This window comes from Aulonocara sp. 'chitande type north' Nkhata Bay, linkage group LG17, assembly GCF_057382095.1.
Source record: "Aulonocara sp. 'chitande type north' Nkhata Bay isolate Kocher_YH1m ecotype deep benthic linkage group LG17, A_spYH_male_GT1.1, whole genome shotgun sequence".
Lineage (NCBI taxonomy): Eukaryota > Metazoa > Chordata > Actinopteri > Cichliformes > Cichlidae > Aulonocara > Aulonocara sp. 'chitande type north' Nkhata Bay.
Window position 1 is genome coordinate 20,086,131 of NC_141360.1, and position 11,711 is coordinate 20,097,841.

The 11,711-nt window shown below is 45.1% G+C and overlaps 1 protein-coding gene across 1 annotated transcript; it reads right to left on the minus strand.

Annotated features, from left to right (window-relative positions):
* Positions 1-1,297: 1,297 nt before the first annotated feature.
* LOC147310005 (nuclear factor 7, ovary-like) lies at positions 1,298-10,725 on the minus strand. The gene is made up of 2 exons (XM_086269819.1): positions 10,621-10,725; positions 1,298-6,056 (listed from the first exon to the last, which is right to left on the minus strand). The coding sequence occupies exon 2, from the start codon at positions 6,045-6,047 to the stop codon at positions 4,371-4,373; it is 1,677 nt and encodes a 558-aa protein (XP_086125945.1). The 5' UTR covers positions 6,048-6,056; positions 10,621-10,725; the 3' UTR covers positions 1,298-4,370.
* Between the last annotated feature and the right edge of the window lie 986 nt (positions 10,726-11,711).

Sequence of the window (11,711 nt, forward strand, 5' to 3'; positions counted from 1 at the left end):
ATAACTTACAGTGTTCCATTGTGTGTTGTTTCAATCCAGCCAAGGTTACGCTGAAAAATGAAGCTGTTGCCAATCAGGTGGTTTCCATTTGATATTGCATGGTGGATCAGAATCTGATGGTACTTTTCTTTGTTCATAATTCCAATTCCAAACAGCACTGCATCCTATCTGATTCACTGAAGTCCAGTTCTTGTGCAATTTTCATAGCTTAGCCTCTTCTCTCTGTTTACCTTCCTCAAGAATGGCTTCTTACCCTTCCAGGGAGACCATATCTGTTGAGGCTTCAGTGAACAGTAGCTGGATCAATGGAAAGTCCAGATGCATCTCTTGGGTTCAGGTCTTTGCTGGATTTCTTCCTGTTTTTAAAGGACATGACTTTCATATACTGATCATCTGCTGTAGATTTGAGGGGGATTGTTTTAGGGCTGAGACTTTATCCGTCAATTTTTTAAGGACATGCTGCAAACCATGCTCAGTTGTTGGTGCAAAAATAAAAATTTATGGCTGAAAAATCGTTGCTATTTTTCATAGATCCATCTAAAGAACATATGTTTTTGTGAGAGGTTGCTAGTAATGAAGTGGATAATGGAAAAACCTAGGAGTTTTTTTATATACTTGAATGATTCATAAACATTCTTCTAAGAATGGACAGATACAAGAACTGGACTGAAAACGAGTGCAAAAGCAGCCAGAGTCCAATGGACAACTTTTCCTTCCCACTCCTTCAGGAAGAGTGAAGAACTATTGCTCAAGGACACTTTACAAAATTACAAGAAAGTCTGGCTACTTGGAGGCAAAACATAAAGTAGTGAGGGGATGCTGTACGGTACATTAATTATTAGGAGCATCTAAGTAGTGTTCAGACACGAGCAGCCCATTCAGTTTGTTCCTTGAGCTTCCAGTCAGATGTGAAGAAAAAATACATTTTGTTTTTCTTCAGCTAAAAGGAAAAAAAAGAAAAAGATCGGATTGTGATCAGAGGTATGAATTGACAGTGGCTGGAAGAAGATCGCTGTCTCTTTTAAAACACTCAAAGACATGCAACTATGAACTCAGAGCAAAGCAACATGTGAAATACACACATCTGTTTTAATATATATGTTTAACATACACGTTATAGCTCAAAGTGCTGTACTCAACTTGCCTTATTCTCCCAAGCACTTTTTTCTGTCGGTCATTCACACACATGTACTCACACTCGATGGATGCATGTTGGTACTTTAGTTCTGTCATAAAGCTTACATTTCTGTGAGCAGCTTTTGTTGGGGAGAAGTTGTGATGCTCACTCTCTCGATTAAGTCTATTGCAGATCATTTCTGGCGTGTTCTAATTGGAAAAACTAAATCCATCATAGATTTTTGCTAATTTGCATATTTTTGACTGACTGCATTGCACCGCAAGCCTAAATCTTATTATATAATGAGCACTATCATTATTACAGAGATGTAAATGTTTATTTTCTGTGGATATTAAGTTTAGTCATTAATATTTTTGTTGTGCATGGGTTATTAATGGCAAGTATTTGACACATAAATACACACACTTTGTTAGGGAGCAGCAGCACCCCACCCGGTGCTGCTGCAGGGGGGCAGTGGAGCATTAAGTGGGGCCCTTTCGTGCCGTGCAGGTGTCACAGCAGTGCACATGAAGGCCAGTAGAACCATCCCCTGAGATGACGGAGAGTTTTGGCATTCCCATAGTGGCCGGGCCCCCTAAGCCGTGGACAAGCTCGAACATCTGTGACCGCAGCGACCGAGGCACCAACAGCTGCAGGAGACCCTTGCCCTGACCGGCTGCCCACCATCTCCGGTATAGGAGGCCGTCGTGGGTCTCCAGATTATTGTACTGGGAGTAGTAGGCCTTCACTTTGGGCCCCTGTCCTGATACCCATGTCTAGCCTGGGCGTCGTGCCGCCTCCAGCCAGGCCCCCACTTAAACCAACCTCGCATCAGCCTCCTGCTCCCGCTTCAGCTGCTGCATGGTCAACGAGAGCCATCCCTCTCCGCTTGTTGTGGCCCGATCAGTAGCCACGCCCAGTGCCTCCTGGGCCCACTCCCCCAGTCATTTCAAGAAGGGCAGTTGGTGTGGGCGCAGACAGATGGGTTGAGCAGAGCCGGTGTCGATGGTGTGCTGAACCAGCCGCATCTGCCTGAAGTCTCTGTCACTAGCGGCAATGATGTCCACATTCTTGTCCAGGAGGCACCTCAACCGCTGGCGCGGCCACAGGTCATCAACAGCTTGGGTTGTCTTGGTCGAAGGAGGTTTGTCGGGCCTAGAGACTGGGGCTGAGGTGAGTAGAGATGGTCCAGAGCCACCGGCGTCCGAAGTCTGTTGAGTGGCAGCTGCCTGAAGCCCGGCTTGTCTGTCTCTGGTTCCCTCTGTTCCCTGCTTTTGACTGCACTGGAGGGCCAGAGTCTCTGTACCAAGAGTGATCGCCAGCTTCGCGGTGTCAATGCAGGCCCCCCAGCAGGTCAGCAGATCAAGGCCGATGATGCACTGGTCTTGGATGTCAGCAAGCCAGAAGTCATGCACCACCTCCACATCCTTCACTCGGATCCGCAACGTTTCTTCCCCTGCATGTCAGTCCTCTCCCCCGTCACTGTCATCAGCTGGGTGTCAGTGGGTGACCAACCCATCACAAGCGGCCCGGACGTCCCAGGGAGCACCCCAGGTCGTATTAGGGAAATGGTAGACCCCGCATCCACCAGGGCCCGGCAGGGCTGATCCTCAACACAGCAGCTCAGGTAGAGTCCCTTGATGTGGCCAACTAGGCCCACCACCGTGCATCGTTCTTGGAGGGGGGCAGGAAGCTGGAGCAGTGGTCCCCTCGCTACACCGCTCCCCCTCTCGTTTCCCTGAGGCCACGTAGTTCTGGTCTTCGGGGTGGGCGCCAGGCAGTCACGCGCCAGGTGGCCAGGCTCATCGCACCGGTAGCAGCGGCCGGTCGATCAACGGGGATGCCTCTGGGGCACCGAGGGCTGCAGCTGGAATATCTCCGCAGCCTATCCCTCCCTGCCGCAGTCTGTGGCTCTGATTTGGGGGGTAGTTTGGGGGGGTCACCTGCTGGTTAGGTCACGAGGCGAGCACCAGCTCAGCCCTTTCAGCCTCAAGGAGCGCCTCACAGAGAGTTCGAGGCATGGCCAGGCGGACGTGTTGGCGCAGTCGCTCTGGAAAGAGTCCTCGCAGAAAAGCATGCAGGCTAAGCTGCTGCTGGGAACTCCGGGTAGCCACGACGAGCATATAGCAACACATCAGCTGCAAAGGTGCCCAGGCTCTCCCCTGTCCAGCGGCTCCAGTTGGTCAGCTGCTCCCTGCTCTGATCAGTGGAGTGCCGCTGCCCAAATCACCTCTCGAGTGCCATGGTGAGGGCCTGGAGCTCATGCTGATCTGCCGGGCTAGGTCAAGGAGTACCTGCAGTGCATCTCCTTCCAACGCTAGCGCTAGGTGTGTAGCAGCCTCTTCATCGCTCCAGCCACTATGCCTCGCAGCTAGCCATACTTGTGAGAGGTAGGGCTCTAGCGGAGTTAGCCCATTGTATTTCGGTACCTTAGCTGGCGTTGTAGGCATCACTGCTTGCTGTCGGGGGCTTGGCCTATTGGTCGCCAGAGGCAGCCCACGAAGCATTGTCCTAGCGTTTGTTGCAGCGGGCTGCTGCTCCTCGACGGCTTGCTCCAGCCTCTGAATATCTCTCTCCATTCTGGCGAGGGTGAACTATCCCACTTCTGACACCAATGTGGCGAGCTCAGACAAGGAGGAGACAGAGGTAATGTCCAGTCTGGCATCCCGCAGTGTTAGCCAGGGAGCACAGCCGTTTAGCATTCAACAGACTAACACTAACACAACCACTTGGCGCAGCTCTAGCATAACAACAAAAAAAGAGCGTCACCTGTAACCATGACAACATAATGCTGCAAACCTGGAACAACAGAACATAGCTGTCAAAATCCCAAACAGCCCTGACCAGCTACAAAATTAAGCAATATTAAATAATAAGAAATTTTAGTGTATTTCGTGTACATGTTATTTTATGGTATGATATTTACAATATAGCACAAATCCATAATAATAAAGTTTAATTTCAATGTAAACAGGGGGCGTTAAGATGCTCATTAAAGTTTAATTATACAGTTTTAATTTCTTCCAAAATACTCCTACTCCTATACTCCTTTCTAAAATAAACCGAAAATAAATACATTTACCTGAATAAAAAATTCCTTTGAAATAATTTCTTTCTAAATGTCAGCTTTTCTAAGTGAAACATTGATGTTAGTGAGCCTCCTTTAAACCTAAAACCAAGAGTATACCCTCAAGAACCACCAACTAAAACAAAATTACATCCAAACAACCAAATAGTTAAAAAAAATAAAAAATTAGTCCGATCTTTGCTGTTTGACAGGAGTGATGATTAGGGGGGCAGTGTTTGTGCCACTGTCACTACTACCAGGACTGAAAAATGGATAAAGTTTCTCTGTGAAGGTTTGGCCAGTATATGAGTGAAGAAGAACTGCAGCATTTACATCATAAAAGGAAACCAAACCCTCCTCATAATCCACAAAAACTCTCACCTTCTCTGGGTGATCATTCACAGAGAGAGGGACAGGATCGGCAGCAAGTGCAAAGTACTCATTTCTGTCCCTCAGACATATAGCCCAGTAGCCGTTCTCTGGGTTAAGTTTAATTTCTCCCTTCCTATTGACCGACCCTTTGGCCACTCCTAACGTCCACCCAGTCTTTCCTTTAACCTGGACGTCATAGTAAAGTCTTCCACAGGAGAAGCCTCGTGTCCCTAAAACAGAAATTGCAGGTTCAAATCTTTTTGAGCTGTCTGGCAGTTCCTTCCATTCATAATCACAATGAACTTGCTTCCCATCATTGGACAGGATGAGAGCAGGATGTGCCGTATTGGGATCCAAAGTAACATCCACCGCATTCTGCCGAATGTTGTTGAACTGAGCGTCCCGTATCATCTTCACCTCATTTTTGATGGTCTCTGTCAGCTCATCCACAGCTTTCACCAAAGCTGTCCTTGTGATTCCCTCGTATATTGCTGGACAGATGCTGACATCTGTCCAGTCTTTGGTGGGTGGAGCAGCATTCAGGGACGGGAAGCTCTGGAGGAAACGAAGACGGTCTTTAGAGTGTGAGAGTTCCTCCATCTCATCACGTCTCCTTGTCAGCTCAAAGGCCTCCTGCTCCAGCTCTGTGATATAAACTTTGGTCTGTTTCTCTGTCCTTTTCTGGTTCTCTTCAGTCATCTCGATTAGCTCTGCCTGAGCTCTTTCCAGAGACTTAATCAGAGCCGAGAAGACCCGAACACCATTTGCTGTCTCTCTGTCTGCAGCTTCTGTGCTGAGCTTTAAAGATTGTTTGAGCTCGTGGACTTTTCTTTGTCTCTCTTGGATCATGTGGAGAATTTTAGCCTCTGTTATCCCAAGTTGTGTTTTTTTTGCTTCATATTCCTCTTTCAGGGGAACTACCCGGTGAAATCTGTGATCTGCGTCCACACATGACTGACATATGATCATTTGTTCATTCTTGCAATAGAAGTCCAAAGGTTTGCCATGCTCAGCACACATCCTGTCTTCTTCTTTCTCCACAGAATTAAACAGCTTGTGAGATTTTAAGATGGACACTGTTTGATGAAAATGTAGATTAGCTACAAAGAAGAGTGTAAGAAAGGTTAAGCTAAGAATTATGAACAGGCAGGACTTCAGCGATGTCCGTTTAGGTGCAGCAGGAGCATCATAAGAACCTTTCTCTTGTATGGCATTGTGTTGTTCTGAGCTATCATCAGCTTTCTTTCCAACAGTTTTTCTAAACTGAACAGCCATCTCAGATATGAAAGTATTCACACCAAGCTTATATTTCCTATCCACCTGCTCTTTGCACATGGGACACTTGCGCTGGGAATTAAAATTTAAATGTTCCGTGATGCAGTCTTTGCAGAAGTTGTGTCCACATGGGAGTGTGACGGGATCCCTGAACACGTCCAGACAGATGCAGCACAAAAGCTGCTCTTCAGTCAGAAGATAGCTGGCAGCCGTCATGTTGATGATCTGCAGCCAAAAGAGAGAATGAATGGAGCCAAAACTTTTCTTAAAAACATAAAAAAACTCATATATTTTAAATATGTTCAATAACACTGTGTGTGTGAAATTGTAGGTTTCAGAAATTTTCTGCATGCCTAAAATTATTATTTTTTTGTGTGAAGTGAAGTAAACATTGGCAATAAAAAGCATCTAATACATGAAGATAGCTATTGTACCCACTGTTGGTCAAGTTACATGAAAAAAGTAATTAGTAACTAATTACTTCTCCAAAATAGTAATCACGTCACTTTACTGATTACTTATTTTCAAAAGTAATTAGTTACTTAGTTATTAAAAACATGATATACAACCTGAATAGGTAATAAAGCAATGGACCTTTCAGCCCAATTCCATTTTTTATGCACAATTGATCATGTAAAATGTAATCAAATGATAAAGTCTCTTTAAAACTTGTATTATTTGTTTTAATCTTTTAACTTTATGCACATTGCATCAAGCAAAAATTAAACAATACAGGGAGTGCAGAATTATTAGGCAAATGAGTATTTTGTCCACATCATCCTCTTCATGCATGTTGTCTTACTCCAAGCTTTATAGGCTCGAAAGCCTACTACCAATTAAGCATATTAGGTGATGTGCATCTCTGTAATGAGAAGGGGTGTGGTCTAATGACATCAACACCCTATATCAGGTGTGCATAATTATTAGGCAACGTCCTTTCCTTTGGCAAAATGGGTCAAAAGAAGGACTTGACAGGCTCAGAAAAGTCAAAAATAGTGAGATATCTTGCAGAGGGATGCAGCAGTCTCAAAATTGCAAAGCTTCTGCAGCGTGGTCATCGAACAATCAAGCGTTTCATTCAAAATAGTCAACAGGGTCGCAAGAAGCGTGTCGAAAAACCAAGGCGCAAAATAACTACCCATGAACTGAGAAAAGTCAAGCGTGCAGCTGCCAAGATGCCACTTGCCACCAGTTTGGCCATATTTCAGAGCTGCAACATCACTGGAGTGCCCAAAAGCACAAGGTGTGCAATACTCAGAGACATGGCCAAGGTAAGGGCCAAGAAATATCTCAAGACTGGTTTTTCTAAGGTTTTATGGACTGATGAAATGAGAGTGAGTCTTGATGGGCCAGATGGATGGGCCCGTGGCTGGATTGGTAAAGGGCAGAGAGCTCCAGTCCGACTCAGACGCCAGCAAGGTGGAGGTGGAGTACTGGTTTGGGCTGGTATCATCAAAGATGAGCTTGTGGGGCCTTTTCGGGTTGAGGATGGAGTCAAGCTCAACTCCCAGTCCTACTGCCAGTTTCTGGAAGACACCTTCTTCAAGCAGTGGTACAGGAAGAAGTCTGCATCCTTCAAGAAAAACATGATTTTCATGCAGGACAATGCTCCATCACACGCGTCCAAGTACTCCACAGCGTGGCTGGCAAGAAAGGGTATAAAAGAAGAAAAACGAATGACATGGCCACCTTGTTCACCTGATCTGAACCCCATTGAGAACCTGTGGTCCATCATCAAATGTGAGATTTACAAGGAGGGAAAACAGTACACCTCTCTGAACAGTGTCTGGGAGGCTGTGGTTGCTGCTGCACGCAATGTTGATGGTGAACAGATCAAAACACTGACAGAATCCATGGATGGCAGGCTTTTGAGTGTCCTTGCAAAGAAAGGTGGCTATATTGGTCGCTGATTTGTTTTTGTTTTGTTTTTGAATGTCAGAAATGTATATTTGTGAATGTGGAGATGTTATATTGGTTTCACTGGTAAAAATAAATAATTGAAATGGGTATATATTTGTTTTTTGTTAAGTTGCCTAATAATTATGCACAGTAATAGTCACCTGCACACACAGATATCCCCCTAAAATAGCTAAAACTAAAAACAAACTAAAAACTACTTCCAAAAACATTCAGCTTTGATATTAATGAGTTTTTTGGGTTCATTGAGAACATGGTTCGGAGTCTTCTCTCACCCCCGTTCTCTGCGACCTGCTGGAGCAGGGGGGCTAGGACTAGGAGGAGGAGTTGGCCGTCCGACTGCGGTCTGGAGTGTGGAGCCTTCCTGCTGCTGCGGAGTCGGGGCGGTCTGCCTCCCCCCACCGCAGGGAAAAGGGAAACACCACCTGGGTCTGGGTGCAGTTCCCCCCTCCAGGGGCGGGGGCACCTAGACCCGGTTTGTAGAGTACGCTTGGGGAGTGTGATCGTGTGTACAACGTCTCTTTATGTCTGTCTCCACGTTGGTTGAGTGTGGAGTAAGTGCATATGAGAGCATGAGGGTGGGAATGGATGTTTGTATCTGTGTGTGCCTGTATGTCTGTGTCTATATGTCAGGTTGGGTGTCAGGCGCCACCTCTCTGGGGACATCTCAGGCCCTCCAAGGTTTGGAGGCCTATCTCCCCCTACCACCACTTCCCCTGCCAGTGGCGGACCCCCTCAGACATCGGTGCATTGGTGGTTCTTTGTGTCCGGGGATGGGCGTCCAGGTACACACCGGCTCACTCCTTGGCGGCCGCTTATCGGGGCCTGGAGCCTGGGGCTCGCTCGGGCCACTTCGGAGGTGGGGTGCCCCCGGCCTCTCGGCCTGGGGCTCGGTCACTCAGGCGCAGCTGGCTGCCGGCGAAGCTCACGGGCGCGTCACTGCAACTCCCCCTGGCTTCTGCTCCGCGGCTGCTGAGTGAGCCCTCATCTGGGACTCTCCTCAGCTCTTTCCGGGACAGTGGCGCAGCTGCCCCTCTGTTGGTCTTCCTTGGTCTCTTGTGTTCTGGGGGCCTCTGGATGTCTGGAGTTTTGATCTCCTCCACACCTGCTTCACGCCCTGGAGGACGGGGCTGTGGCCCCCCCACACCCTCTAGCAGATTATTACATGAAGGGACCTTTTAAAAAAACAAAAAACAAGCGCGTCCATGCTCACAGGTGTACACACGGGTGATCACACCCACAAACTACACCCTTTTTGGCTCCTACCTCAAAGCACACTGTGTTCTGTTGATCTTATGTGCTGCACAATAATGTTTAACATTTAGTATTTACTGTCATATTCCCATATATCATTGTGATGTTGTTTATTCTATTACTCTTGTTCTCTTCTGCTTGCTTTCTTTTTTCTTTCTCAGCAGGTGATCCAGGTGATTGATATATGCATTTTTTTTTCTCTGCCCGTTCTGTTGGTTTTTGTTTTTTGCCCTTCTCCCCCGTCCCTCTTCTCAGCTGTTTCTCTTTCCCTCTTTCTTTCTCCCCTTCTTTCCCCCAGTCAAGTCTGTCCCGTATTCAGTAAGTGAAAATAAAATAAACAATAAAAGGTGAATCAAATGGACCATTACGGCAAGGCTGGGATGGTCAGTTTGGTAAAGTAAATCCGTTGGGCATCTTTCTTTGCCTTTAGACAACAATTCTGATGGCAAAAGAGCCAAACGGGACAGGCCAAAAAAAAAAAGGAAAAAAAAAAAAAAAAAAAAAAAAAGAGAACATGGTTGTTGTTCAATAATAAAATTATTCCTCAAAAATACAACTTGCCTAATAATTCTGCACTCCCTGTATGCAACACCTCTCTGACATGAAGAAATTGTTTAATATTTAAACCAATTTTCTGCATATTTCAACATGTTTTTAGTAGAAGTGGAACAGCCGGAGCTTTGCCCAGTGCTGCAGCGGTCATGTCAGTGGGGAGATCCAGGGGTTTCTCTGTGAATTTCACATTCCCGTGGCAGCGTGCTAGATACTTGCTCTGTAGATTAGGGGTTTTTTTACGCTGTAAAAAGAAGTTTACTTCTCACACAGTGTGCAGCGGATGCTAATGTTTTTGTCACTTTTTACAGAATCAAACTCAAACTAAGGTCAGTACTTCCATGCTTTAAATGCTGCACGGTCGTACTCTCTCCTGCCCTCTATATATTATCCATTGTTGCTCTGCCCATGTCTGTTACCATGAACGTCGCACTTGCTTATGTCATTGTCATGAGACACTCACAAACCAAATCACAGTGTAGTAACGCAGTAATGCAGCATGCTTGCGGGAAAGTAAGGGTAATCTAATTACTTTTTGCAATAGTAATCCCTTACTTTACTCATTACTTGATAAAAGTAATCTGATTACAAGTGTTACTGCCCATCTCTGATTGTACCCATGTTTGGCTTGACAAAAAATGAGCTCAGGAGTTAGAGTAGATCATCTACTCACTGGAAGGTTTAAAAACTGCCTGCTCCTGTCTGCATGCCAAAGTGTACTTAGATGTTGAACCCTGATCTCACTGGAATATTACTGTTAGATAAAAATAACATGCAAATGTAGAAAAGAAGTGCGGTGATTAACCAGTCACACATTACAGAACTCGTTCCTGTGTGCTAGTGTTAAAATAGACACACTGCCAGTTAAATAGTGCCACACTTCTGACAAATTTAAAAGTAATAAACATAAAAGGCAAAAATATATGAGCTTTACTATAATTATGTAAAATCAACACAAAAACTGCATCTGAATATCTGAAGCAGTTACAATAATCATTGATTATGATAATTGATTATTTCATCTCATAATCTGCTGCCATTTTAAGGTAACTGAAATTGTACTAACCTGTGTGTCTAAGAGTCCTCTGCTGTGCCGCTGGAAGAATGAATTTATTTAATGTTACTCTTCCTTGTTATGGAAATACACTGAAACCTTTTCAGGCAAGCGTGCACACACCCATGACTGCGAGCAACCAATAAATTCTTTTGCTCACCTGAGCTTGTTTGCGTAAGAGCACATCCGTAAATCTATAGGATGTAAGATGCAAGCTGGGACAAAGTACACTGAGAGGCACTAATTGTCTGTCTTGACTTTAAACAGGCTATTCAGGCTTGAAAGCAATATCAAACCACGGTAACACTGACTGTATAAACGTGTTGTAGCATGTGTGAGATTATTATTCTATCATATGTTATCCTATGCCTGTAATCGAAATGAGTGAATCATTATACTGCTGTAAGCCACATCATATCTATTATGGAGAGTATGATCAGTATGTAGTTTTAGTTTGCATTATACTTCTGAATTAAGAAAAATGTGAAAATCATTAGATTTCTTAGATAGGTTTATATTATCCTATACTGTTGATTTACTGTGAATGAATGACACTGTTTCATGACATTTCATACTGCTGAGTTAAGAAGAGGATATTGTGTGCAGAGGGCCTTGTTGTCTGATAACGGAGGAGACGGACCACATTCCACAGGAGTTTCACCCCCATTGTTGCAGTAAAAGCAGTAAAACAGGGAGCCGAGGCCATAAGTCAGGCTCAGCCAGGAGTTAGAAAACATGTGAATGTTAGGATTTTACGACTAGGTGGGGGCCATCAGAGGCTATAAGAGTTTGAGTAACCCTCCACCATTTTGAGATTTGCTGTGACCCTCTCCATCCAGATGGTTTGTGCTCAAAAGTGTTGAATTGTATGTAATAAAGTAATTGTTGATTGAGCATTTATACACCGAGTATTGTCCTTCCTTCAGCCCAAAGATCGAAAGAATTGGGAGGATTTAACACATGGCAGTTAGGGATGGGTATCGAAAACCGGTTCTTGTTGAGAACTGGTTCCCACTGTTTCAATTCCTTGGAATTGTTTGCCATTTTTGAAAACGATTCCCTTATCGATTCCAGTTGCCCCGAATGACATCACCACGTTGCGG

What these genes read in the sequence shown, in the direction of transcription:
- LOC147310005 (XM_086269819.1), bottom strand. Translation starts at nt 6,047, where the DNA reads ATGACGGCTGCCAGCTATCTTCTGACTGAAGAGCAGCTTTTGTGCTGC.